General features: G+C 49.2%; 10 protein-coding genes across 10 annotated transcripts; 4 read left to right on the top strand and 6 right to left on the bottom strand.

Annotated features, from left to right (window-relative positions):
• Positions 1-131: 131 nt before the first annotated feature.
• On the bottom strand, positions 132-954 carry LTR84_008511 (uncharacterized protein; the record flags this gene model as incomplete). The annotated part of the gene is made up of 2 exons (XM_064852056.1): positions 132-679; positions 774-954. 2 exons carry the CDS (start codon positions 952-954, stop codon positions 132-134), a joined length of 729 nt encoding a protein of 242 aa, XP_064701653.1.
• A 139-nt stretch (positions 955-1093) lies between these two features.
• Positions 1094-2306, bottom strand: LTR84_008510 (uncharacterized protein; the record flags this gene model as incomplete). The annotated part of the gene is made up of 3 exons (XM_064852055.1): positions 1094-1128; positions 1188-1330; positions 1414-2306. The coding sequence occupies 3 exons, from the start codon at positions 2304-2306 to the stop codon at positions 1094-1096; spliced, it is 1071 nt and encodes a 356-aa protein (XP_064701652.1).
• Positions 2307-3677: 1371 nt separating this feature from the next.
• Positions 3678-4130, top strand: LTR84_008509 (uncharacterized protein; the record flags this gene model as incomplete). The annotated part of the gene is made up of 1 exon (XM_064852054.1): positions 3678-4130. The coding sequence occupies one exon, from the start codon at positions 3678-3680 to the stop codon at positions 4128-4130; it is 453 nt and encodes a 150-aa protein (XP_064701651.1).
• Positions 4131-5139: 1009 nt separating this feature from the next.
• Positions 5140-7065, bottom strand: LTR84_008508 (uncharacterized protein; the record flags this gene model as incomplete). The annotated part of the gene is made up of 7 exons (XM_064852053.1): positions 5140-5434; positions 5494-5793; positions 5844-5938; positions 5997-6086; positions 6134-6224; positions 6273-7026; positions 7062-7065. 7 exons carry the CDS (start codon positions 7063-7065, stop codon positions 5140-5142), a joined length of 1629 nt encoding a protein of 542 aa, XP_064701650.1.
• Positions 7066-8261: 1196 nt separating this feature from the next.
• On the top strand, positions 8262-9178 carry LTR84_008507 (uncharacterized protein; the record flags this gene model as incomplete). The annotated part of the gene is made up of 3 exons (XM_064852052.1): positions 8262-8285; positions 8340-8513; positions 8573-9178. The coding sequence occupies 3 exons, from the start codon at positions 8262-8264 to the stop codon at positions 9176-9178; spliced, it is 804 nt and encodes a 267-aa protein (XP_064701649.1).
• An 812-nt stretch (positions 9179-9990) lies between these two features.
• Positions 9991-10437, top strand: LTR84_008506 (uncharacterized protein; the record flags this gene model as incomplete). Its single annotated transcript, XM_064852051.1, has 1 exon — positions 9991-10437. One exon carries the CDS (start codon positions 9991-9993, stop codon positions 10435-10437), a length of 447 nt encoding a protein of 148 aa, XP_064701648.1.
• A 180-nt stretch (positions 10438-10617) lies between these two features.
• LTR84_008505 (uncharacterized protein) lies at positions 10618-11199 on the bottom strand (the record flags this gene model as incomplete). Its single annotated transcript, XM_064852050.1, has 1 exon — positions 10618-11199. One exon carries the CDS (start codon positions 11197-11199, stop codon positions 10618-10620), a length of 582 nt encoding a protein of 193 aa, XP_064701647.1.
• Positions 11200-12147: 948 nt separating this feature from the next.
• Positions 12148-14032, bottom strand: LTR84_008504 (uncharacterized protein; the record flags this gene model as incomplete). The annotated part of the gene is made up of 4 exons (XM_064852049.1): positions 12148-13043; positions 13124-13410; positions 13461-13858; positions 13913-14032. The coding sequence occupies 4 exons, from the start codon at positions 14030-14032 to the stop codon at positions 12148-12150; spliced, it is 1701 nt and encodes a 566-aa protein (XP_064701646.1).
• A 6858-nt stretch (positions 14033-20890) lies between these two features.
• Positions 20891-22364, bottom strand: LTR84_008503 (uncharacterized protein; the record flags this gene model as incomplete). The annotated part of the gene is made up of 5 exons (XM_064852048.1): positions 20891-21419; positions 21493-21635; positions 21698-21922; positions 21973-22077; positions 22155-22364. The coding sequence occupies 5 exons, from the start codon at positions 22362-22364 to the stop codon at positions 20891-20893; spliced, it is 1212 nt and encodes a 403-aa protein (XP_064701645.1).
• A 1207-nt stretch (positions 22365-23571) lies between these two features.
• Positions 23572-25498, top strand: LTR84_008502 (uncharacterized protein; the record flags this gene model as incomplete). The annotated part of the gene is made up of 7 exons (XM_064852047.1): positions 23572-23742; positions 23790-23860; positions 23922-24035; positions 24084-24166; positions 24222-24623; positions 24678-25003; positions 25064-25498. The coding sequence occupies 7 exons, from the start codon at positions 23572-23574 to the stop codon at positions 25496-25498; spliced, it is 1602 nt and encodes a 533-aa protein (XP_064701644.1).
• Positions 25499-26826: the final 1328 nt, after the last annotated feature.

Here is a 26826-nt window from a genome sequence, read left to right as displayed (position 1 = left end):
TCTCAAAATCGATGGGAGGGCGACTGTAGAAATGGCCAACGTCATATCCGCGATAAGAGGCATAGAATTTAATACTTTCGAAAAGACGACCTGATGAACTAGGGCGAATCTCGTAGGAGGTGTCGATAATCTTAATCCAATGCCCTGACAATACAGCGCTCTCCTTCGAGCCCGATTTTGACCTCATCGCCAACCTTCCAATCGCCAGCACCATCTGTTCCGGTTCCTAGACTGAACAACCCATCGACGTTTCCAATCGCGTATTTGGTAACCCAGGCCGATTTGTCTGCATCCCAATCTTGGCGAATGGCGGAGACACTGATGGACGGGGGACTCGTGATATTCACCTGGCGTAATGCCAGGAAGAACTTTCCTCCCCTGGCATAGTAGGACTTCGACAGTCTGGTGGCCTCGGCATCGCTTGACGGATCGACGCTCTCCAGAATCCATGAAGAAGTCTTACCATCACTACCATCGCCGGCTTGACCAACTCCAGGGTCTAGCTCTCGCCAAATCTCCTCGTATGGCATGATTTTCCCGCCTAGGTGAGGTGCGGTCATAACTCCGGTTTCGAGATCATCGCCGTTCGGGAGTTTTGTAAATTCGCCGATGTCGGGTTCTCCTTCTTCTTCGCCAGCGACATAATGCGAGTCCAAAGGATGCGTGAATTTCACCTTGACTTGAGGGTCACAATCAATAGGAGCCGACTACTAAGGGCTTCAGGGAGGCTCCAGGGCGTTACCGCCAAGGGCAAAGCTGGATTTTTGACTTACGTGGATTCTCCGACAGCACGAGGCGTTGACCGGCAAGAGCCCAGTCAATGCTCTGGTCCGCCTTTGTCACTCTCAGGTCGACATAATAGTCCCCTATACTGAGGACAAGGGTATCAGTAGGCTCTGAGGCTGCGGCAGGTGGCCAGCGGATGCTGATTCGTGTCGATGCCCGAACTGTCATATTGATATGCTTTGCTGAGAATTGTGAGATGCAAAATGCTGAAGTAACGCACCAGACATGAAGTTCGTGAAGAAACTTTTATCTCCAACTCAAAATGTCGGGCAAATCCGTCTCCACCACACATCACCGATGGATCTGGTCAGTACGGAATGAAGTCAATCAATTCATTATTAGCTGCCGGATCTCTGTTAGCAAAGTCGGTCGGAAGCAACTGGTGATGTTCGGCTACATACCTTTGTTGTCGTCTTCGAAAGTTCGTGCCCATCGCTTCTCAAGAACATCCCTCGCCCGTAGTACGTTCCGGATCCGAAGGGTCTCGTAAAGTTTGAGGAGAAGGTTTCTGATCAAGGCCCTGTTCTCACCAAGGGCTTCACATCTAAAGAGATGGATCACTTTGTTAGTATATCAGACGGAGTTGTGGCAGACGATATGCCACGTGGCAAATTTGACATTGCTTACCCCGCGGTGAATATTGGAGTTGTCAGAAGTGCCCAAGGTGAAAGTGCCTCCATGGGTAAGATTCCACAGACGGTATCCAAGATCTTTTGAACAGAAGATTGAACTTCTTCAGAGTCCCGTCTCTTATCTTGCAGCCTTCGATGAATATGTATCAATGCCGAGTATTGGTATGCAACATTACAAGCATTAAATTGCTTGAGTTGCGCTTTGGGAAGGAAGACATCGGATGGTATCTTTAGTCCTTCGTCTCTGTCACGTCGAATCATCTCATGTAGCATGGCCTCAAGTCTGTCAGACTGAGTCTGTAAGTTCGCTGATGACACCAAGTCGGACGAGGCCAATAAGCTTTCTCGCCTCCTCGCCAGTAATCCGATGTCTTGGAACACGGCATTGAGGTCAGACGAGTATCCGGTGTAGATGTCAAGGAATTGGTTCCGAGAGTGTAGGAGCTCAGCACCAGTACTGAGAGCTTGTCCATCATGGTCAGTAGTGTCTACAGCACCTCGATCGGTCAGGGCTGTGAGTGCCTCCATTGATGAATACCATCGGGATGTAAGCCAGCGCTCGCCATCGGTTTCAGATTGTCTGGAAGCAGATTGCATCGAAGACAATATGGCTCTTGCCCCGTCTACATGAATGCGCCATGCGGAATCCGCCTTGCCCGAGTAGATCTCGCACACACAAAGTGTCCTGATAGTGTGGAGCAACAAGTGTCTTGATTGAGGACTGTGAGTTTTGAGCTCCTCTCGAAGATGTTTCAGGCTTCTTGACATAAGATTGGAGATCATTGCTTCGGGAGTGAACGTCTCTGGGACTGTGTTGAGTAATGTAAAGCGATGAAGAGCCGAAAGTGCCAAAGTACCATACATCAAAGAAGGAATCTGAATAGCCATAGGCAGAATTTCATGACATATCTGCTCGCGAAGCTGGCTATGGCTCGCTACCATTGATGCTGTAGTTACAAAATGATCCAACAGAAGCTTTTCGGTGGGTATCCATGATTCCAGAAGGCTCAGCTCATGGATTCGAGGTGCTTCCCCAGAATCCTTGGATGGCAGTGACGGAGGATGGTTTCTCGCTGGCGCTGACGTCTCAGGCGCGGGCAACAGAGCCACGTTCAAACTGCTTGTCTGGGGATCGATCCTTCGCTTTCTCTTCTGTGGGACTTCATGGCGACGAGGTATTCGCCCATTCCATTTCAATATTACCAAATACTCACAGATTACCTGTGCTTCGACGCAACGAAAGCAACTTGGTCTTTTCTCGTCACATTTTTGTCTCCGCCGCTTACATCTTGCACAACCGTGGTGGGAACGCATGCTTGATATTCAAGACATGACTAATTCAGCAAATACGCTGTGATTGTATTGAAAGTTATTTGGGCTTAGTGACGAAGATAAAGGGCTGAAGCGACCAACTTCGCGATGGTGCGCGTCACTCAGATGTCAATCGACGATGCTTTACATAAGCCCGTCACGTGTTCTTCACATTTACCCACGTCGTGAATCAGAAAGTGCATTGTACTTAGTATGTCTGGGTAACAGTGAGGTTGTAGTTTCAGTCCGAGAACAAGAACAATGAGCACAGTCACCAAAAGATGATTGCAGTGTTCCATTCGCTTCTCGAAAGTGGTCATTGTCGCACTACGGACTACATTGCCTTACAGGACCCCTCAACTCTAGATCCAGCCTAGCGTTGGCTCGGCTATTTATGATATCGAAGGCTATGATGTCGAAGCACGACTATCCGTACTTACTTAGTACTTAGACGTTGAACATGGTCGCCAGCTTATACTGCGAGTATCTCTGGTGGTAACGCCCACTTCAGCTTACCCTTCTTTCCTGACTTCAACTTCTGTTCAACATCTTGCAACAGGCTCGTGGGTGAGAACGTTGATCTCCTATTCACGAATTTGCCGAGGTTAGGAACCGAAAACGACTTCTGAACATTCGTCAGAGAGCTCAAGGTTTGAAATTCTGGATTTGACGACTCGTGTGAGCACAGAAAAGGCGAAAGAGCCAGTGTGACTGGGCGTACCTCTGGCATCGAGCACATCGGCCGTACCTGCACCACAGTCCGCTTCATGACTTCAGGGTTAAAGACTGAGGAATTTTGATCCACGCATAAAGTGTCCTATCTACCATTGGTGGATCAGCGTGCTTCTTGATTGCTCGCGACATAGTCGTGGACCATCCCAATCTTCGTCTCAGGGCACAGCCAGCCTTCCAAGTTTCTCCTCTCTCATCCCGCTGCCACAACCAACCATGTCGCCCAACTCAACCGTTTTCCACAAGATCAATGCCCTCTTCTCACCCCTCTCCCAGCAAGGCAGCCAAAAGGAGTTCATCGCTCACATCTCCGAGTCCGTGCACTGGGAGATCCCCGGCCACAGCCCCATGTCTGGCACATACACGTCTCGGAACCACTTCGTGGACAGGACGCTGAAAGTTCTGGCCGAAAGGGTTCTCACCGAGCCCCTCAGGCTGCGAGTCATGAATGTTGTGGGCGCGTTGAATGGCGATGGGGATGCCATGGAGGGGGAGGTGGCGGTCGAACTACAGGCCATCGACGCGGTGTGCAAGAATGGATTGAAGTATGATATGCGCTATGTCTGGGTTTGTCGGTTTGAGGGTGGCAAAATTGTCCATGTTCGTGCGTATTCGGACACCGATTTGCTCACGAGAGCCATGAAGGAGAATATGCCAGAGCTGACATAAATTCTGGAGAGGGACGCGGTACTGGGCATCTTGGTGGCCGTCCTTGTAATAGCATGTTCTTCTAGCTTCTCTCTGAGAAAAGCTATGAAGTGTTTGAGTAGAGATACATCCTTCCCCAGATACACCCTTCCCCGGGGTCGTCCCGGCGTAAATGGAGCTGCTGTGTTGGGAGCCATATCTCCTGCAAGTATAGTGAGCTTCCCTTCGTAGACACCCGATGTGGGAAGTATCTAAGCCAGTGAAAACCAAAAGAAGCTCGCACACAGAACTTGATCCGATTCGTGCATGTCCCGAGCAATATGCTTCCACAATCGTACGAACCAATTGATCCTGTCCCGCTCAGATAGGTAGGTAGGAAAAGACTTGAGCCGTCGAGTTGGACGATCCAAATCTGTTGAAAGTTGTCACGGTCCACATCAGAATTCCAGCGGACAAATTGTTTCTCTTTCGTGGGATGTCTCATGAAGCTGTCTTTGTCGATAATGGTGGCCGAGATCCCTACTGAAGTCCCCGAACCTTCTGCGACAGCGATACTACATACAGGACACTGGACGGAGGACGGAGAACGCTTCTCAATCAAGTCCTCGACTATGACGATCAGAGAAAGCAGTCTCACAAGAATGTCAAGAATGAGAGGCAATGCAATAGTTTTCCTATCTAACCTTGATACATTGAAGAGCACAGCTCTCTTTAGAGTATGCCTGGTCTGTAGAGATGAGCACCTGCTAATATATTTGACCCCAAAGACTTTTGTGACCTATCATGATTGCTGCGATGTAGTCTGCATCGAGTAAATCTCCATGCTGTGTGTTCATGTCCTTCATAATACACATATCTTCCTGTGAATGTTTGGACAGTGGCTTGATACTGTCCGTAAGCATATTCCATCATATGCAGGACGCAAGAATGAACAAAGGAAACATTTCATGTTCACAGACCAATAACTGTATGCACGCCAGAATATGAGAAGCATGGAGATGTTCTCAGTGACTTTTGGGGATGATCAGACTCAATCAATGGACTGTGGAGTACCGGCGAAGTTCTCCTTGCCACTTGGGGGGTCAACACGAATGGCCACCTTCTTTGGGCTTGGAGTCTTAGCTTTCTTCACGTCCACAGTGTCTTGGGGACTGGGAACGATAATGTTGACCTTGGAAGGCACTTCGATGAAAGATTGGGAAGCCGTAGTTGTCTGAACATTGTTGCGAGTAGCCGTGGTGTTGGTGATCGACTGAAGACTACCTTGCATCGGCCAAGCTGAACTTCGAGTGGTGTGAATCGTCTTGCTGATACCTGGCATGTCACTGGAAAGAGATGGGTTAGCAACTGAACATACAATGACCGTCAGCTCTGCTGGACTTACGCTGGAGAGACTGACGTCGCAGGGGTAAATCCATTGCTAGCTCCAGCTGGGGACTGATAGCTTGCGGGACTGAGGTGATTGTTGACATTCTGAAGACGAGTCAAGGTTGGTGATGGAGTATGTTCAACAGAGTAGCTGTACTCTCGGCTGCGCCAATTACGACGTTCTTGACTTTGCTGTTTGAGCTGCTTCTGAGCTTTGGTGTCGGCGAAACGAAGGAAGAGTTTGACTCCATCATGGTCAGTGAGTACGCTGTGGTACTCTTTGATGACACGCTCTGCAATGTCTCGGCTCTCGAATCTGCCAAGGTTAGAGTGGTGACACGTAGATGAAAAGGAGCATCGACCAACCTGGCAAACCCAACCTCTTTGCTGACACCTGAAGGAGCATCACGACAAATCTTGGTGGAGACTGCATGGAAAGGTAAGAAATGTTTGGCCAGGTCCTGTCAGAGGTCAGCAAGTGCAAAATTGAGGGAGTGTGGCGAAGGTATGGACACATACAGATTCATTCCAGTCGATGGGAACACCGGTGCAGTAGATATTGGTGGAGTTGCGATCCTCAAGGTCCTTGAGACGAGAGTTCCGGGATTTCTAGAGAAGGTCAACTAGGCGTTGGGGAGGGAACATATGTGGCGAACCTGAGCATAACTGGCCTGGAAGCCCATATGGAAGAAGCCTCGAATGCAATTCTCGGCAGCAGCGGGAGAATAGTACATGACGAAACCAAACCTAAGCAAAATGAGCAAACAGCCATGACTTCTCAAACAATAAACTTACCCTTTACACTTTCCGGTGTCCTGCTCGATGATGGCTTTGCAGGATTCAATCTCACCAAAACGAGATGCCCAACGTTCAAGATCCTCATCTGTGGTGTCTGGCATGAAGCCACGGATGTAGACATTGGTGATGCCTTCAGGGTTCTGGAGACATTTGGCAAGACTGAGTTCTTCCTGGTTGGTCCAGAGTGCTGGAACAGCACGGGGGAGAGGAGGATCACGGGTGACCAACTCGTCAAGGTTGGCCATCTCATATGACTTGTTGTCCTGACACTTCATAGGTTGAATTGGACCAGCAATGTAGTGTTGACCAGTCAAGGTCGCAGGGAGCATTGGCAAGCCAGTGTAGTAGTCTGCTGGGCCTGTTAATGCCATTGCTTGAGTATGGGAAGCATTCTCTTCATTGGAGGACCAAGAACCATGACGAGAAGGATCAAAACCAGTAACGTTGGTTGTCATGCCATACGGCCAGGCTGGAAGAGTTGATGAGCCCATCGTGGTGTTTCCAACAAAGTTTGGGAACATTCCAGTGGGAACGTAAGGAAGATGTGCCGAAACTTCTCCAGTGGAGGTTTGATTTGGACCATAAAAGCCTGTCAATGGCACAGTTTGACCAGAAGGGAGCATCATGAGCGGACTGTTGTAGCCTTGACGGTTGGCGGCACCCAGCTCATTTTCGTAGTTGGCAGAAGCAGCCAAGTTGGCCTTGAGGTTCTGCATGCTGGCGAGTGGACTTGGGTTGGCCAAATTCAAACCTATGAGGGATGAGTGTGTACTCTTCAAGCCGGACACATAAGGAAAACTTGCCTGTGTTGAATTGCTGATATGCTGTGCCAGAATACGGAAGTCTGTTCTGATGATAACCAGGGTAGGCGGTCCCGGTGGCAGTTTGGATAGAAGGCTTTTCAGACATGGCCCTAGCAACGACATCAGTAACAGTGTTCATCAGAGAAAGATGCTTGTCCTGGATTGCATACTTACGGATCAAGACCAACCCCAACAAAGTTTCTTCCAACAAGAAGGTGGCCGTGGAGAGTCTGAGGGTAGAAGTGGGGGAGAACCCAATGAATAGAGCAGCGATGAGAATTGAACAATGAGCAGGCCAAGATGTAGTGCAGGATGGATGATAAAGGAGGAGGGCTAACAGCAGGAGATTCTGAAGCAAAGCTGTAGCAGGGTATTAAGTGGATTGTGAGGAGGAGAGAAGAAAAGAGGCGAGGGGAGGAAGATGAAGAAGGAAATGGACGAGACAGGCATCCTCCTGCCAGGGAAAGAGCGCTCATGTTGTTCAATAGCAGCAAGGTATAACCGTGCTATTGACAGCAGGCACGGGTCGACAATGGTAAGAGGGAAGGAGGGTCGAAAATCCATTGATGCGTTGCACATTGGGAAAGAACAATTGTCAATGCAAGTGAATCCTGCATTCTGCCCGGTCCGATATGAGCTTCAATAAGTTGGAGTGCTATTGGCATCGCGGGCATCTGGCTGAGTGACCTTATACTTCCCTTGAACAGGGCGAGGAAAATCATTCAGCGCCATCTCATTGTCACGACATCGTATCAAGATCAGCTTCATTGATGGCTGGGAGACACACATCGATGACAATGCAGATAGATGAAGCCATGGCCATAACATATCTCCCAAGTCCAACTCCTCAAGGTAAAGGTCGATCGAATACCACTATATACAACGCAATCTCATCTCACTTCGCTGAAATCGACATCTTGAAGGTTAGACTGCTTAGTCACGCGTGACGTAGCAGCGTGGAGCCTTGTCATATGTGGATTCTATGCTCCGGCCTAGAACTACAAGGCTGCCTCGTCCGGTCGAGCATAAACACTCTTTCTACTTGGATTTTTGGAGAAACTGAAGTCCACTCCAAAACATTTCTGTGCCCGCAGTCGAAGAATTCCATGTGTTCAATGCTCGAAAGGTTCTTCATAGACCATACAAGAGCTCATTGATTTGATCCAATATGACAGAACCCACCATGGCGTTCAATCCATGGCAAGACGTACGTCCTCTTGCGCGCCAACCCGCCTGTACCTGTTGCTAACCCTTCCACAAGATCCTTGATCAACATGTTTCAATCGTCACGTTACTGGAGGCCCATGCCTCACTACTTGTGGACTCCATGAGCCAACATGTTACGGGAGAAAGTTCGGCACAAAAACTACTAGAGACCCGCCTGGAGAAGACGGAAGGTCTGATCTTGTTCTTCAGAGAATCAGCCTCAGCATTGGTACGTCACCCCAACTTCCTAAGTTCTTATTTAGAAAGTGTCCGCTAACTCTTATCAAGGGAGAGATCTCGAATGCCACGGCAAACGGACAGTCACAATCATCAGCTCCAATTACCGAACCGCCCACAAACTTACACCCTTCGACTGCTCCGGAACCCACCGTGGATGCCAGTGGTCTGTTCTCCGTTGACACGAATCCAACCCCGTTCGAGCATCTATATCAGCCCAAAAATGATGAACAACCATCAAGAAGTGGGTTGAAGAGGAAAATCGCTGATCTGGAGGCACCATTTGAAGCCATCGGACTATCAGATCAACAACATACTCCGAAGAAGCAGCGAAGCCACGTGCAACCTAACAGGGTGGTTCAAGACGCAGACGACTTCTTTGATCGGGGAGTGGAAGCGAAGCTCAAAGCAAAAGCAGAGCGCAAAAAGGCCCGTGAGAATAAAAAGCGCAAGAGAGGAAGTGATACATCTTCCTCCCGTGTAACTGTCAAGGGTCCCAAGAACAAAAAGCAAAAGCAAATCCATGATATGAAGATTGAATATGGGGTTCAGATGAGCCAGGGACCAAAAAGACAGAACAGTGACGGTAAAAAGTCCAATGCAGAGACTAGCAATGGCGGGAAACAGCCAAACAAGAAAAGGAAGAAGTCCAGGTGATAACGGAACGGGAAACCTCTCCTCGACTGCTTTCGACATACATGAGATGAATGAAAGTGACGTATTATGTCAGATGAACATTTTTGGATAGAAGAGTGTCAATATTGGCGGCCCGACAGCCAGAAACAATGACATTGTCGGGCACGTTGGTTGTACACATACTCCAACGTGGCGATTTGATCCATTGAGAATGACATCCATCCGATGATCCAGAGGATAACAAATCACATGAAGCGGCGATTATTTCCTCCTTGCAATTCGAGCTGAGTTAGCCATGAGACCAACGTTGATATATAGGATCAACTCTTCCCAAGTCAAGCTTGATGAGACAGTCTTCCGACAACATTTGTCCTACCCTTCCTCTAAATTGTGCGGTGTCACCTAGAACACGCTGTCAATCTGCCCATCATCCAATCTCTCCCAGCCCGCATCTGTGCGACTTCAGGCTCGGGCATAAGAACCTGCAGTCACTGTCATGTCACCGTCTCCAAAACCCTTGACCAGCAGCACCCTTGCACGGCATTTTTGTCTGCAAGTCAAAGCCTTGGAATGAATTGATGCTCGGCGCACGCTGATTTTGCCAAATCAGAAACAGCAGTGGACCAACAACCTCCAGAACTCACACTGATCTCCCAGTCATTCTGAAATGTTCTCGAGCTGCCACTCATGCTGCATGTGGAATCATCCATCAACATAATACAGCCAAGAAGAGAAACCACTACACGGCGCACGGCACGTGCACGCTCAGAGAACCGTATACATCAATCCAACCCCAAACAAATATTGCCGGTAAGTTGAGATAGTCCGAAGCGATGCCAGAACTCAGGCTGAAGCTCCAAGACATGACCGACAAACTCAAGTCGAAGATATCATCGCGATTCCTTCCCAAATCCACATACTCAGCGCCGTCTGTGGGCACTGGTGCCAACATGTCGGACAGCAGCAGTGCCAGCCATCGATCCAACCCTCGGGCCTCAAGCTCCCAACCACGTGGCTCAAGTGGTACCCCAAGATATGCTCACGGTCCACCCATGATATTCCGTGAGGGCAGCAAGGCGAATGCTGTGACGCGGGCAAGTGAAGCTGCCAGGGATGAGTTGTTGAAGCACGGGATCGAAGTACGAGACTTCCAAGTCGAGGCCGATGCGAGGAAATATGCCGAGATGGCCGCCAGGGCCGGAGACGATGCCGGAGCCTGGTCGACGGGCTTTCGCGACGCCAGTGCAGGTGGGAGATTGGCGGAGGTGAAAACTCCATAATTTCGTTCCTCGTTGACCTCAGCGGAGGAGTGTGAGAAAGGCGTGGCTCATGCATCGGCATGGAGAGTCTCACCCCTCAGTGGTAAGGCATAAGATCATTCAGGCAGGCGGGCAAAGGCTTGAAGGATGGCAGTCCCCAGCACAACCAGAGACAATCCCAATTCAAGGCTTCCATGCACCTCACGTTCCCTTTGAACTGCTTGCTCCCTCCGCTGGGTTGTCGTCCTCACCCTTCTTACCACCCCAATTCCACACCTCCCAAATCTGCTCCATGATCATCGAGCCATATCCCTCACCCTGGGCCAGCTTCTCCCTCTCCTCCTGGAGCCTGCGCTCTTTCCACCCCTCCGTCTCGCCACCCATCCAGATCTCCCTCGCCTTCTCCTCCAACAAATCCTTCGGAGCATAACTCTTCCCCAGATCCTTCTCCTTCTCCGCACCAGGCTGCGCATCGAGCATCCTCCTCCTCTGCTCGTCCCGCTCCCTCTGCTCTTTAAGTTCCCTCGCACGCCTCGGCATTGAGATATCCAGGAATGGACGGGCCATCTTCGCGGGTATCTCCCTGTGTACCGCAGCCGCGGCGAATGCGCCGCCCCATGCCAATGACGTGAAATTGAGACGTCGTGGCGGGAGCATCACCATTATCGGGGCGAGGAAGAGCGTGCCGAGCGTCACGCCGTTGACGAACTTCCGATATGATTGGTCCATACGTGAGGCGTGCAGGCGCTCGGCTTCGTCTGAGGGTGCGGAGGAAGAAGACATGGCTTTAGATGGTGGTAGACCTTGGAGGGTGGGAACCGTCGGGATGGGAGGTGTAGAACTGAGTGTGGACAGATAGAAGTCTCGATGTTTCCAGCTCTCTCTTCCCTATATTAACGACACCATAACCAAGGAGCTTACTGAATTTGGAAGAAATTAGAAGATGCAGACATCTGAGCAGCTGTGGAAAATTCATGCTATTCAAATGACTAATGCTTAACTGTATAGCATAGACTACGGTAGGACCTAACGCTGTGAGACGCCACTCTGATCTCGTGCGACGGTGTAGCTCAATCCCAAAGCTATGCATCTATGTGTCATGAGTGAAAAAGATGAACTCGTCATCAAGGGAGACTTGGGGGAAGGTTTTGACATACTCAACTTGCTTTCTGTGATATTTTGTCCAAGGTCGTGAGTTGGCTAGGAACGTTGGGCCACATGCGCACGGAACTCACCCCAGGAATTCGAAAATTATATTCATCCAGATGTCTCAACCACATCAGCAACTACAACATGCCACAACCCCACCACCACGACTTCAATTCACACGATAAAGAGCTTACTATGTTCACAGATTCATATGTAATACGTCAAATTATGTTATATATCATGAATGGCTTCAGCTGGTGAGGGAAATGTGCATATCGTGAATTCTTCGGATCTGGCAATGATCGGCAGTGTTGCTTAGTCATTCAATGGATGATGTTCACTTTTTAGCATGGTCTTCCTCGACGCCGACGAGTACACTGCAGCTGTGCATTACAGAATGAAAAGAAGTTCACAGGAGTCATCAGAATATTCAGGTTCTGTGAATAGGAAATTTTTATTATTATTCAATTAATATGAGCTGGCCAACCCTTGGTGGCAACCAAATCCCCTGCAGTGCAGGTGAGGTAGTGTGGACTGACATAATCACATTGTGCCTTAGGCGGACGGCATCCACAGCTGGCCTCAGTAGAACAATGCCTGCTGCCACCACGCACACCTTGCGTTTACCGTGTCATCGGTCTGAGGCTGGATATATGTCGCATTGATCCCTTGCATCGTAGCATTCGAACCCTGGATGGGGAAGAATGGCAAGCCAGGTCCATTCGGATTCCCGTTCTTCGCGAAATTGGTGATATACCCTTGGAATGCGTCGGCAACAGGTGCAATCAACCCTGCAGAGAGATTCGTTCCGGTGCCTTGATAGAAGGTGTATGCAACATCCTGCCCGTGCAGAGCCGGTGGAACTTGGAACTCATAAGCCCAAGTTTGATTATTGAAGGCCTTGTTGATATAGTTCGTGTTGCAGACAAAAGCCGAGTCGCTGACGATTCGGAACGCACGTTCCAAGGGACTGGTGTATGTCTGTGAGCCACTGTAGTCGGCAGGATACAGCACATCCACGAGGTAGTCGGCTACCGTGTCGGATATTCCCGGGAAGTTGCTTAACGCCCAAGTTTTGATATCGGCATCACTTGAGATGTATGGAGGGGTGAAAGAAGGTGTCTCGTGAGCGTTGTGTCCGACCATTACGGTGACGTTTTTCGCAAACTGGCCCCTAGCAAAAAGTTGGCCTGGCAAGGAAGGGACGAAAACACCATCCACTGTTGGTCCGTAGACAAACGTGCCATAGGGGGCGGCCCCAACTTGTAGTGCATTGGCTCGGATCACCGCTGCTGATGACGCATTCTGGGCCTCTTCAATCGTCGAGACATTCAAAAGCGCGAGAAAGTTCTGAGTGGCATTCTCCTGGAAGAAATTGGAGGCGATTGGTCCGAAGGCTGGAGACTGAGGGATTGCCTGCTGAAAGGAGACACCTTGTTGCCCGCCGAAGGCTGTGATCTGATGCTCGATAGAGCCACCTAATCGAACGATTAGGACTGCGACAAGATCCAGGGCCCTCCGTCACGGGAAATAACACGGATGGAAAGATAGGACATACCTCCAGCAGATTCGCCAATCAAGGTGATACGATTGGGATCACCGCCAAACAAGTGAATGTTCTCAGCCACCCACTCAATTGCCAGTCGTTGATCATAAAGCGCTGCATTCGAGACACCTCCAGCTGCTTGCAGACTAGGGCCACCAAGAAAACCCAACGCTCCAAGACGATAGTTCAGGGCAACATATATGATGCCATCGCTTCCATCTGCTTGACTCGCATTGATGAGATGATTTGGGCTGCCATACGCGTTCTTGTTACCCAATGTATACCCACCTCCATAAATCCTAAGCAAGTCAGCTACTCCCGAATCTGGCAGGCCCCTGTGGGTACTTACCAGACAAGAACTGGTGCGCCTGCGTTATTTCGTCTTCGGTGTCGGTTATTGGCATTGTCGAAAATCTTTTTAGGAACGACGACATCCAAGAAGAGGCAGTCCTCGCTGGTGCGAGGATCCGGTTGACTAGGTGGCGCGCTTGCCAAGTACAGTTGAAGTAGCTGAACAGCTTGGGTGTAGTTGAATTCTGACGCTGTCCCATTGAGATATTCAGGAATGAATTGAGCAGCAATTCCGCCCCATGCGGGTGCGGCCTGTGGGCAAATTCTTCCTAAAGTGCTTCCATTGACCACTTCTGTGTTCCTGCCCTCGGGTTTGACAGGAGCAGCAAATCGAAGCTTCCCCACTGGGGGTTGAGCAAAGCGGATGTTGGTAAAATTGTACGTTTGCGCCGTTTCCTGGTTTTCCGAATTAATGGAGAGCAGAGGCAACTATATTCGGAGACAACGTACGTTCAGCTCGATAGCTTGGTGGATTTCATATCCCAGGTCGACTTGTGGCAAGCTTTGTGCATGAGCAGCTTGATAGCATAACAAACTGGCAACAGCGAAGTAGCTAATGGGCGTATACATGATGCCGGGGGCGGTGGTCGAGGTCCTTTACTACCTACGTACAGTTCCGGAGGAGAGACCTTCAGCCGAAGAGAGTCTCGAATGTGAGCCGGGAGAGTCACAATCAATATATATTGCTGCCTACCGAGCCTACAACCTACCTCCAGAAGACGTGCGCACACCAGTAGCGAACCTCGGTACAAATGTGGCCATGAGTTATGTATATCCACAGTGTGACGTAAAATAGCAAACCTGCACTGGACAGGTCAATCGAGCTTCCTTTCGAGGTGAGCTGGCAAATGGAAATCAGATCTATGACGCGGATCATAACTGCCGTATCCAGTGCTAGAACGTAACGTGGCCCGGATGGGGAAAGGAAGCTCCGTGAGGGAGGACAGCCCAATTCGCCATCTCTAGAAGCGAGGTGGGAAAGCTTCAAGCTCAAGAATTAACGGCCCTGTATCTGGTTTAGGGAGGTACAAAGACGGGCTGCCCAAGTCATTAGTTGTGAGTAAACGTAACCATTGTCGTAGTTGGTTAGGTGCAAGAGGGCGCCTGGAATAGCTTCAGCCTGGGGAGAGCTACCCCGCACGGACTTAAAGAGCTCAACCGAGTACGTGCGCCAATCCATAGCCTACTATGCCGCTTTAGGTGTCCCTAAGAAGCAGCTCTAGCGCCTAAACCACCCGGCCAATAGGCAGTACTACGGTCGACCTAGCGCTCGCTCGAGCTTCCCCGTGGGTGCCGGGCACCCGCCGGGCACTAACTTACGGGTTTGGCTCAGAGCGAGGATGGGCCCTGCACTATCACGTCACCCACAACATTAATCTCACTTCACTCAGGAAATCTCAGCCTCGCGACATCTTGAGAAAAGCGAGCTCGTCAGTTGCAACATCCATTATTGCTCTTATGGAGCAAGCTATGTGGTACAGCAGGTGCACGAGATGCGGTTACTTACGAAAAGAGTCTGAGAACTCTCGCCTACACGCATGTGACCTCCCACTGCATCAAATCCAACTCGGATCTCGGGTGATTATTATTCCTATCGAGTAACTCATAGCTTGGAACTCGGGCGCTCCTCGATCACAAAATTTTCTCCTCTTCTGCTTTTGCTGTACCAGATTGTTCCGAAAAACCATCCCCCACGTCCCCCTCCAACCATGGGTTGCATTTGCTCCAAGATTGCTCTGATCTTCTATCACAAATTATTGCAATGCCTTTATTTATACCCCACTGCCTGGCACATTCACGTTCAGAAGATCATGATCTATGATTCTCCTGGGTCTCCGCCAATCAGAAGCCTGGAAACTCGGCAGCCTGGGCTGTCAAACTCTGCGGTTCAAATCTTTCTGATCTGAAAACCAATTGCTCTCCTGTGGTTGGACTAAGAATGATCTCGGTCGTTCTGATCTTGGATCCAAGCTGATCTCAAAAGTGATTGGACCAAAAAGGATCTAGATCGATCGGATCTGATCTGAGAGATCTAAGAGATAATGAGCCTGCCCGAACCGAAAGGCTCCTCAAGCTTAAGCTGGACCCACTTATCGTTTACTGAGGTGGTCGCCAGAGATCCACTCCCCAGATATGCCATGTGCGTCCACCACGGGGAAATCGACATCACGCGGCCTTGTGCAACCGAATCTCTATGAAATTTCAAGTACTTGGTCTTAAATCAACGGCAACCCGGGGGCCTCGTCGAGTATAGGAGAAGACTCCTTTCCAGTGACAGAGTCTTGCTCGGTTCAGTGTTCGTTATCCAGTGTTCATGCACCAGTGTCACCCACCTACCCAACAGAAGCTGGCGGGCTTGAGCAGCCAAAGTCAATCGATGCGGAATATGAAATCGCCTGGCCTGCCAAATTCAATCAGTGCGCAATACTCTGGTCTGCCAATTGAAAAATTCATTCTGGTGGATTGAGCCTGCTCGCTCTTCCTCCATCTTCCTTCAATTGCCCTCTTATGGCGGTGAAATCGATCTCAGCCATTGAGGAAGTCTGCATCAACCGGAGGGGCACCAACAGTTGACTCACGTAAGGTTTTGACCGTTATATACTTCGATATGCTTTTTTCCAAGGTGGGTCAGGCGAATTCTATAGTGGTACTAGCCAATGGAGGATGAGATCAACGGCCGCTTCGTGGTATAGACCCATATTCTCTTTCGAAAACTGCTCAAGATCATGATCGAGCTGCTTCTGATCGTTGCTGATAACTCTTCGAGGGCAGATCAACCCGTTTTCTGCCCAAACCTTGACTGAACAGGCAGCCTATATCTACCCCTTCCTCGCTCGCACCTTTGAAATCTTTTTTTTCTTCTCTTCAGACTACTCTTGCTCTGCCAACTTGCATTATACTCTTGTTTGAATCAGAAAGCTGCACTAGGTTCAATCATGGGTTGCATTTGCTCAAAGAAGACCTCTTTCGAGGCTACCCCTGCACCTCGTCCCGTTGTCCCGGCCCCAGTACCTGTCAACTCGGTGCCCTTCCCGATGCCTCGCTCTGCCATGGCGGGTGCACGAGAAGCGGCTCGTCTAGCAAAGGAGGACAGGGTGCGTCAGGGGCTCACAGAGCCTGAGGAGGAGGTGCCAGACTATGTGGCATTCTATCGTCGGCAGCGTTGGGCACGGGGGCTCACTACCTCCGGCTCTGTTTATTCATCATATCATGGATGAGGCTTCAGATTGTGTCCCCTCAAAAAAAAAAATCTCTCCCTCTCTCTCCCCTTCTTCTTTTCTCTGCTATGGGTCCGAATCCCATAGGTAGGCACAATCTGGAGTCTCTGAGGAAGGTATGCTCTGGATTTCAGTTTCGTGCTTGGTTGTTGTGTTCTTTGTAACTGATGTTGTTGGCTTGGGATGTTTCTACACATGGTTGGTTGCTGGAATCTTCGTCTGTGGGCTTTTGTCGTTTCTACTCTGTCAAATTTGCTGGGCTTGCTGCTTTGGTTGTGTCTGCTTACGGTGGGGGGTGGCGGGTGGTTGGGTATTGGGGCGATAGGGCCTGGTATGGGCTCAAAGGGCCTTGGGAATGGCTCTGGCTTTGTGAGAACTTCGACGTGCGCTGGTCAAGTTAGTTCTCTTGTGGCTGCGTTGCTTTTTTGCGTTTGGAATTTCAGAAAATCAAAAAATCACAAAAAAAACTTGAAAATTATAAAACAATAATGTCCCCCACATCATTGTCGTTGCCATCGAGCAAGGCCTTGGAGTGGAATTGGACCTCGTCGTCGTGAGTTGTATAGGGTAGTCTGGTGTACTGAGTAGTACACTGTTGCCCTTGAAACTATAGGAAACGCTGATCGCAAGCGAGCGCGAGGGAGTTCTTGCTGCTAATATCCCTGCCGTCGATGTCCCTGCCGTCGATGTCCCTGCCGTCGATGTCCCTGCCGTTGATGTCCCTGCCGTCGATGTCCCTGCCGTTGATGTCCCTGCTGACAACTCCGTATCTTTAGTTTTAAGTCATGTTTCTCTATCCCTTTGTGCTACACCACTCCCATCGTCGCCTTCCTCCTGCTCTTTACAACTATGCCCATTTTCATACAACCGCTTTTTCCCGATGATTACGAATCAAAGTGCTGTTTCCTGGGTCCTCCTGTCTCGTAGCACCCCTCTCTCCAAGTACTGTTTTCCCTATCAATGGATGCCATCTCCCACGATTCTGCTTCCCAATCCCTGTCCTAACGCAATTCCGCTTCCTATCGATACGGTTTTCACCCATTACTTAGTGACGTCCATTTCTACGATCTTGCCTCATCTCCTTGCGCTCTCACCACTGCTTTCGTGATTCGTCTCGTGATATAGTTCCGTACCTTCCATCTACTTGTTTCTCAGTCATGCTTGCTCACCAATACCTACCCGTCAATCTTGTAAGGTCCCCTCTCCCCGTTTCTCAACATTCTCCACGGTGGCATCCTTCTGCACCAGTCACTTCTTCGTAGTACTTGCTGTGTGAGATACTTCGTTTCTGAGAGGTTCCTTTGCAGATATTTACTCTACCATATTATCAGTTCGAACTAACTTATTCCTTACAAGTTGATCCCTTATTGTTGTTCACCTCAACATGTTTTTCGACAGCAGATTTTGTTACAACATCCACTTCACCAACACCTGTCCTTTCCGTGAACCCCTTTCCTTGTCCACTCTGCTGCCGCTGTGCCTGCTTCTGTACACTTCTCCTTCACTCACCACTCTTCACGATGATGCCCTACACATCACTCTCCTGCCTATCATTTGTTAGAGGCCATTATTTTCTCGCTACGGTCACTTCATCTTCGCACGTCACTCTGTTTTTCCCCACCGAGGACCCCGGGAATGTATTTCTCACAGGCGTGCTCCTTCGTAGCTGTAGCATATCAGTATCAACCATTGGTCCTCCATTGCCAACTAGGCATTCTGGTGCTGCAGCATCGCCACTTCCTCATACTTTGCTGTTTGCTCCAGTGCCTTCCCCCATAAAGTAGTGGTTCATGGCTTGCAGCCTACCGCTAATGATCTTCTTGTCTTGGATTTGTACTTCTCCCTTATTCAACAACCCCTTCCCATTGACTCCTGGTGTAATCTGCATCTCTCACCTTTGGTTCCAGTGCTCACTTAATGTGTATCAACGCTGTTCCTATCTTCGAATTTGCCACAGATGAACTTAATTCCAAAGGTTCGCTCCCTGCTCTCGTACTTATCACAGTAGGGACATCGTCATGAATCGACACTGAAAGGTGAGAATACTAGCAGTTGTGAATATGAAACGAAAGAGCAGCGTTGCCTGGAGTCATCGGCTAGGATAACTTGCCAGGAGAAGAGTCTTAAATAAGAAGATTTAATGCGTCAAGCAGTGTGTGTAGTAAAGAATGATTGCTGCATACTATGTAAAAAGTGGCATGTGGTTGCCATACTAGGGCTCGGTAGCGAAGGGTTGACGACGTCGGGTGGACATGGGATATAGCATAGCAGGGTGGCTGCATATCATGAATTGAACGCCTCAAAGCGATGCAGGAGCTCACTGGCCGAGTATCATCCAGTATGAGGTCACGGATTTTGTGAAATAGACCCGTTGAGCATGATGGGACGTCATTGACGATGCCTGCGGTGCGTCATCAAGAATAGCAACAAGAGCAACGTTGTTAATATTCAAGGTACCAATGTAACGTCAAGTGGCACATTGTAAAGGAAGAAGAGGTAAAGGATCATCAAGTATCTGGCAATACATGACCTCATAACGTTGGATCGGTAGTGGTGCCGAGCGACATCGACGCTGAGACACGAGGGCAATGGGAACAATTATTCTAACACCCGAGGCCTGCATGTTCGAAACAAGTGAAGAGATCAAGCCTCAGGGGAAGGGTTAATCACTTACATAAGCGAAAGCAGAACACGAAGAGCTATTAGGACAACTGTGATTTGGATTGTGGTGAGCACGAAACAATTCCATGCTTCTTGAACCATATTCCAGCGGACAGAGTCTTTGGAAATAGCTGTTAATCCCTGATAGTGGTAGAAGCTGTGAGAATATGACTGCTCTTTCGAAGGAGGGAATTCAGATGAGAGTAAGGTCGATATGTTACCAAAGCCAAATAGCGGACGCATGCTGCTAACAAATGAAAGAAGAAAGCAAAACTTCGAACAATTATTAGGCTCATAAAAGCTTTAAGACGTAGAAGTATTCCTCCTGTTTGTTACAGCTCAGGGTAGAAACATATGTCATCTCAAGATCGACCAGATTTTGGGTGCATTGCGCTGTAGTTGGCATTGGTGCAACCGACGAGATTGACACGATGAGGAGGGGGAGGTATTGACCCTCCAACCAGAGACGATGGACCATTGGAATCTAAGTCGGTTGCCGAGTAGTCCAATTAGCATTTCCTTTTCATGGGTTCGTCGGTGCAGAATCTTGGTGAACGGGAAGCATTTCAAGAAGATTTGACACGTCGTGGGAAAAGGGGGTCCAAGACAAAGGATATTTGTGACCTGTTCGTTTGCGAAACAAACATCCATACGAAAGTTTGCTTGCTGAGAATCACGGAATTTTCGAGATTGCAACCGACGAGACGAAGACGCCTCATCTGCGCCAGTTCGATACGAGTTTACACGTCACGAGCAATTGGCGCTTCAATAGATGAGCTTCGAAGCTATGTCCGGATGAAGGAAGACCGCCAACGAAGGGTTCTCAGACTTGATCATCCTGCTGACTTGCTCGAAGGCTTAGAGTCGGAATTGAACAATGGGTCGTGGATACGATCGGACATGAGAGTCCAGGAAATCGACCAATGCACTGCCTATTTCAATGGTGGACTTTGCGAACACTTGACTGACTTTTGCTGTCTGGCAGACGACGTCTTGCTGGTCTGGCTGCAGGGATTGGTTCCCGCCTTGATTGAGCGTACGTGGGTCGATAATATTCTTATGTGAAGCAGGAGCTCATTGATGTTGACTTACTGTCGATACCAAGATCATGCACATATTCCCGAGATATGTCGTAGATTTCGAAGGACGATTCGGAAGACCTGGAATGATGTGAACCGCAGGAAGCAGTTCGGGAAGGAGGTGGGTGGGTGCGGGTAAATATGTTGAAGTGAACGCAATGAGCAAAAGGGAGTAGTCGCAACGCTGGGCCGTTCAGAGGAGCAGTAGATGTGCTGCAGGTTGTGCGGTCATTGCTAAAGTCATTGTAGAAAATGAAGCTTTTGGTTACCAAGTAGGTGCTGCATCAAAAATACATTCTAAATCACTTTTATATCGTAGCATAAGAATGTAAAACACCCTCAGTGTTTCACATGGGTCTCGCTCAAGTTTGGGCACTGCTGGAAGGCTCTTTGTTGAGGGACACTGCAACGCTGCTCAAGCGCCGCATACGCGAAGAGCGCGTCCAGAGATGACCACGACAGATTTCTTTCTATGTGGCAGTATCATAGCGTACCTGGAAGGATACGTCCTTCCTGATAATCAGTCTCTGGCTGTCGTTGCTATCAACACTGGTTGTGTCTCCATGTATTTCATCTTTGGAGTGAGTTTGTCCTTCCAATTTCCTTTCACCAGGTGGCTGCCCCTGGATTTCATTGTTTGACCAGATCTCATAGTTGTAGTCATGGGGCTGAGGATTTAAAGCTCCAGTCGAAGTCGTAGGATCGATCTCGTTTCGCACTTTGCTTCGATCAGCTGATTTCATGTTCGACAGCTGATATCCCCTTTGTGAGCTATGCCCATAGCCAGAACCATAGCCACTGGAAGTCTTTCCCATACCACCAAACTGTGAGTTGAGATTTTGCATGAACGGGCGAAGGATGGGTATCGTTGCAGAGATGATCGAGTAAACAAGCTCGGTTTGTGTCCAGACGATGAAGAGATCCTCGCGGATGGTTGGATCGGTAGTCCAACCTGTTGAGTCGAAGGTAGCAATTCGAAAGGCTGTGGTAATAATCATCCTATTGCTTAGAGTCAGCGGAATGGGCTAGGCATTTCAAGTTCGCAACTCATGAGAAAGAGAAGTTGACGTACAGGAGACGGAAAACGAATGCACTCAAGACGAGAATTTTGTTCCTGATCGAAGTTTGAAGGTCCCAGATAAGAATGACGGCCATACCAAAGAGAAAAATCTCGGTAAGGATATCGAAGGCTCCGATGATTCTGACCCGAAGAGACTGTGGAGACCGTTTGATTAACAAGATTCTCTCATCGATTTTGATGGTAGTGTGCAACGTACCGGATCCGTGCAGCGTGCACTAATGATGATCCACGGCTGCGATAAATCGCATTGAAGAGCAGAGGTGAAAAATGCTGCAATTGTCCAGACGGCGATGAATGCCATGACACTCATGAAGATTATCTTATGGAGACGAACACTGGTCAACCGTAAAAGTAGCAGGCCTACTGATAATTTCGACAGGCCAAGTGCCAACACGAAGAATAAGTTGCTGGCATAGTACATCTGTGGAGAGGATTAGTGCGTGTGTCTGGTGTGCAATGCTCATACTATACCCGCTGTAAGGTGCTTTGAGTATCATTCGCCAGTAACTCTTTCGACCGCCCCAATCCGCTAGAACATGCGGAAAGTATGATGGATGATTGAATAATGGTAAGAAGCTATCAACCGTAATTAGTCTCCAGAGCCCAAGAACATCCAGCAGCTGTGCCCATGATCTCAAGTTGAGGATACTTACTGTTGACGCAATAATGGCGTACTCATCAAGCTCTAAACCATGGCGAACTGAAGGTCGAATAAACACACGAATTCCGGAAAATAACAGAACCCAACATAGTCCGAGTGAGGCTGTGATAATTATCCATGCTCCATGATCTGTATCGGTGACGACCGCGAACGGAGGGTATTGACCTGGCGGAACAACGAAGCCTGAACTTGAACCTGACATGATCGGTGTGCGACTTTGCAATGACTGAGAGGTGGTTGTGAGATACGAGGCTGTCAGGAGCAGGCGCCATCTGTGTAGATATTCTGATCGGGCCTGCAATGTTAAGAGCAGAGGCAGGATATCGTTAAAGCAGGGGAAAATTGAAACGAATCTCCAGCCCACGAATGATGGGCGACGTTAGACCTTATCCGGAGGTCTGGTCAATCCGATCGGCTTTTCCTATCAAAGTCACTGATGGCGGAAACCAACTAATGAACGCCACAAAATACCAAGCATCCTGGACTTCATGCTTGACTGCCCTTGGCACTAGGGTGTGACAGGTTCTCTCGTACGGTCCCATGCAATTGAGAACTCTGGGTGCTTTGGATGCATGTACAGTCTTCCCCCCCTCAAACGCCCAACAGTCGATCTCGAAGCACGGAAGTGCATCGATTGAATCGTTTTCTAGCATATCAGCTCCTCAATAAGATCTAATGAAGCACGATCTTGTGCAAAACGCCTATCACCTCGTAGGATGCACAGAAGGAAGTGATTTGAACTTGTATCCCGGCATCTTCCCGCTGGAGGACCCCTTGAACTAACTCAACGCGTCTGAGCCAGGGTGTCTCGAGGGCGAGTTTTGGGAAAGCGACTCGCCAATTGACAGCTATTGCTCAGCTGTTCCATTGTGTCTGTGCAGCAACAAGCTCGCCATTTCCTGGCCGTTATCAGTAGTGATCACACCTGCAGGAGAGTCAGATCACCAGTGGAGCTTCCCTTCCCGGGTAGCTTATGCAAGTTAGAGTCCCCGGAAGCTCTCCCGGCAAGCTTAGCTCCAGACAAGCACGCTTGTGACAGCGCTAGCAAGGATGGCAAAAGATGAGCGATTTCCAGGTGGTTCTCCGGGGGTGGCCATGCAACTTCACAGAGTCGGTACGAGTTCATGGTTAACTTACGGAGGAACGTGCTCAAGCATGGCTTTTGAATCCAGAGATATCTTGACAACCAGGTGGGGATTCGCTTCTTGGCTGGACAATACTCTCCACCGAGGTCAATCTTGACATGGTGCTTAAGGCCGGTCGCCCTTGTCTTTACTTCGGCTCTGAGAATCCCGTTAAGACGTCCAATGATCCCTAGGTTTGCCATGGCTAGACCTCTGTATTTTCTGCCTCCCCCCTCCGTTCTTTCCTCCTTTGCATTTTCAACATAGCGGAGTGCTTCTCTCATTATGAGCGCCCACAAGGATACGATCACTTTGTCGGAGGAGCAGAACGGCGGAAGTGCTCATCAGTATGAAGAAAAGGAGATCGACGAGCCAGGAGTTGTTCCGGCAAGATATCGAGGGACTGCACATGACAAAAAGGAAATGAGCGTGATGGGGAAACAACAAGTACTTCGGGTAAGGAAGCTCCCCTATTCCATGGTATCCTATTTTGACGGTAGCAGCGGAATTTCAAGTTCGTGACAATGGTGGGATTTGCAAGCACAGTCATGGCTAGTTGGGAAATCTTACTTCCGTTTGTTTTGCCCAAATCCTGCCCAGATGCACACCAGCGTTGCTGATATACCGGGATTTAGGCTGTTTACATTCGTCTTGACCGATGGTGGTCCAGCTTTGCTTTTCTGGGGCTTCATAGCGGTCGCCTCTGGGCAGCTCTTGGTCTATGCAAGCATAGCGGAGGTGGCTTCGATGTAAGAAATCTATACTGGACCAACAAGAGGTTTCCTAATCTGAGCCAGGTCTCCAACGGCGGGTGGCCAATATCACTGGGTATCAGAATTTGCACCACCAAGGATACAAAAGCTTCTGAGCTACCTCGTTGGTATGCATTTCTGGATACTTGGCTCTGAAGTTCACTCTGATTGACATTACCATAGGTTGGCTGTCTGCAATTGGATGGCAAGTGTACCTCGCAGGTGTCGCCTTTATGGTCGGCGGCGTTATACAAGGCCTCATTGCCTTGAATGTTGAAGACTATGTGTGGCATAACTGGCACGGCACTCTACTATCAATTGCCGCCATTTTGTTCTCAATAATCTTCAACACTGCTCTGGCAGTCCAACTACCAATGATAGAAGGGGTCGTCTTAATTCTTCATCTTGCCGGCTTCTTCGCCATCATCATCCCTTTGTGGGTCATGGCCCCTCGCGCAACTGCGCATGACACATTACTCGTGTTCCAGAATAATGGAGGATGGTCAAGCACAGGTCTGTCTTGCATGATTGGCCTGACAACACCACTGAGTGTGCTCATTGGTTACGATTGCTCAGTTCACATGTGTAAGCTCTTCATATCTTTCCAATTTCGATGCTAATCACTGAAACCTACTGTAGCTGAGGAGACTCGAGATGCATCAATCACTCTACCAAAAGCCATCATGTGGTCAGTAGGCGTGAATGCCACATTAGGGTTTCTGATGGCCGTCACATTGATTTTCACCCTTGGAGATATCGACAGCCTTTTTGAATCGGTGACCCGACAGCCCTTCATCCAACAGTTCTACAATTCTACGCAAAGCTACGGGGCGACCAATACTATGACCGCAATAGTAATCATACTCCTTGCAGCATGCTGCGTCAGTGAGGTGGCCACGGCTTCTCGACAGATCTGGTCATTCGCACGAGATCGAGGATTACCAGGATCGCGTTGGTTGTCACAGGTAAGTCGATGGCGAACTGTATTAACGCTCAAACCTCGTATATTGACCATAATCCTTTAGGTCTCTCCTGGCTGGAATATTCCCCTTCGCGCTGTCTCAGTCTCAGTTGTTGTGACTTCGCTGCTAGCATGCATCAATCTTGGCTCTTCTGTCGCCTTGAACGCTATTAATTCCCTGGGCGGAGTCTCCATTCTCACCTCATACTACATCACAATCGGCTGCTTGGTCTGGAGACGACTCAAAGGACCACCTCTACCCCCAAGGCGTTGGTCGCTCGGAAGATATGGCCTCATCGTCAATATTGCAGCACTGTTGTTCCTGACCCCTTTGTGGTTCTTTGCTTTCTGGCCGCTGGCAACACCAGTCACTGCTGAAACCATGAACTGGTCCTCTACAATGTTCGGCGGTACACTCATCTTTGCGATGATATATTACGTGGTCAAGGCAAGGCATGAATATACCGGTCCTGTTCTACAAGTTAAACGCGACCTCTAAGTTAAGCTTAGAAGATCGCTTGCATAGTACCTGTCTCAACCAGGAGATGTTACCTGTAAATACATACTACTGGTCTTGTAAAGGTCCAGAGGAGAGCGAGATGGAGTGATTCATCTACTTGATATTCTGTCGAGACCGTGCACAAAAGCATTCATCCATCCTCTACAACTTTTTTTTATTGCAAAACTGTGCTTGCCGTACGGACACTAGATCTCCAGTTCCCATGCTTTCATTTTACGAACGAGGGATCCGTACGGAGTACAACGGGTACGAGTACCAGCGAGACGCGATTGTGCAACTGCAACCTGGTCAGGAGAAGTACCCGTGTGGTTTCGGCCCAGGGTGAGAGCGCCACGATCCGGCGGGTCGGCTTCAAGCTCCAGGCACAGACCATCGGTTGGAAATAAAATCCAGTCTCGAACGGGAAGGTGGAAAGATCCCTACGTGGCTCAGGTTACAGATTTCGAGAAACTTCAGCATCGCCTTGCAGAATACCTCGTACGAGTGGGCGAAGGGAAGAGGACGAACAGTTTCAAACCTCAATGGAAAATGCCGTGCCAGCCTCTCTGCGACGTGCAGATCTTTCCCAAAGACCCCACGAGTTTAGTTTCAATTATGAAAGAGCAAACAACTCCTTTGGCTACTTATCTGCAGGTTGAAGGGCCTAGGACGAACGCCGGAGCGTGGCTGCCACGCTTCCCTAAATCGATTTAGGTGTATCTCCTTGCAGATGGCTGATAGGCCTAACGTGATGTTTGAAAGCCTGCCTGGACGGGCAAATGTACCTCGTACTAGATCAGCGATGAAAGCTGATTAGGCCTCCAGCAATCATTATCGCTGCCACCATCGGAGAAAGCGCGATTTCAATGACTTCTGAACTGTTCATTGGGCAGTAGGTAAAGCAAGAGCTATTGCAAACTACCTACCGAATACTCAACCAACAAGTCCGTGACGGTCAAAAGAACTTTGTTTGAGTCTTTTAGGCCACTCTTTCAAGCTTCAAGATTGCTTGGACGGGCCCCTCCTCGAAAGCTTATTGCGTGTTGAACTTGTATACCGAAGGCCAAGACAGCCTAGGCGGTCCTCCCCGCGGCCCCCTGGGCCCGAGGCCCCATCATGTCCTTGCAAGCATCCTTGGCAAAACTCGAAACCCGTGGCCTGTGATCCTTCCACTTGTAAATAATCATTCACAAACATCCATGGATGTTAGGTTCTTAGTGAACGTATCACACCATATTCAACCTATGGTCGTCCTCCAATTTAAGTCAACACAAACCCTTCGATAAGCTTGAGCTGCACATCCTACCAAGCCCAGTCCTGTATGAGCA

Source organism: Exophiala bonariae (genome assembly GCF_035927105.1).
Source record: "Exophiala bonariae strain CCFEE 5792 chromosome Unknown scaffold_32, whole genome shotgun sequence".
In the NCBI taxonomy this organism is placed as follows: domain Eukaryota; kingdom Fungi; phylum Ascomycota; class Eurotiomycetes; order Chaetothyriales; family Herpotrichiellaceae; genus Exophiala; species Exophiala bonariae.
This window is presented reverse-complemented; position numbering and strand designations above follow the sequence as displayed.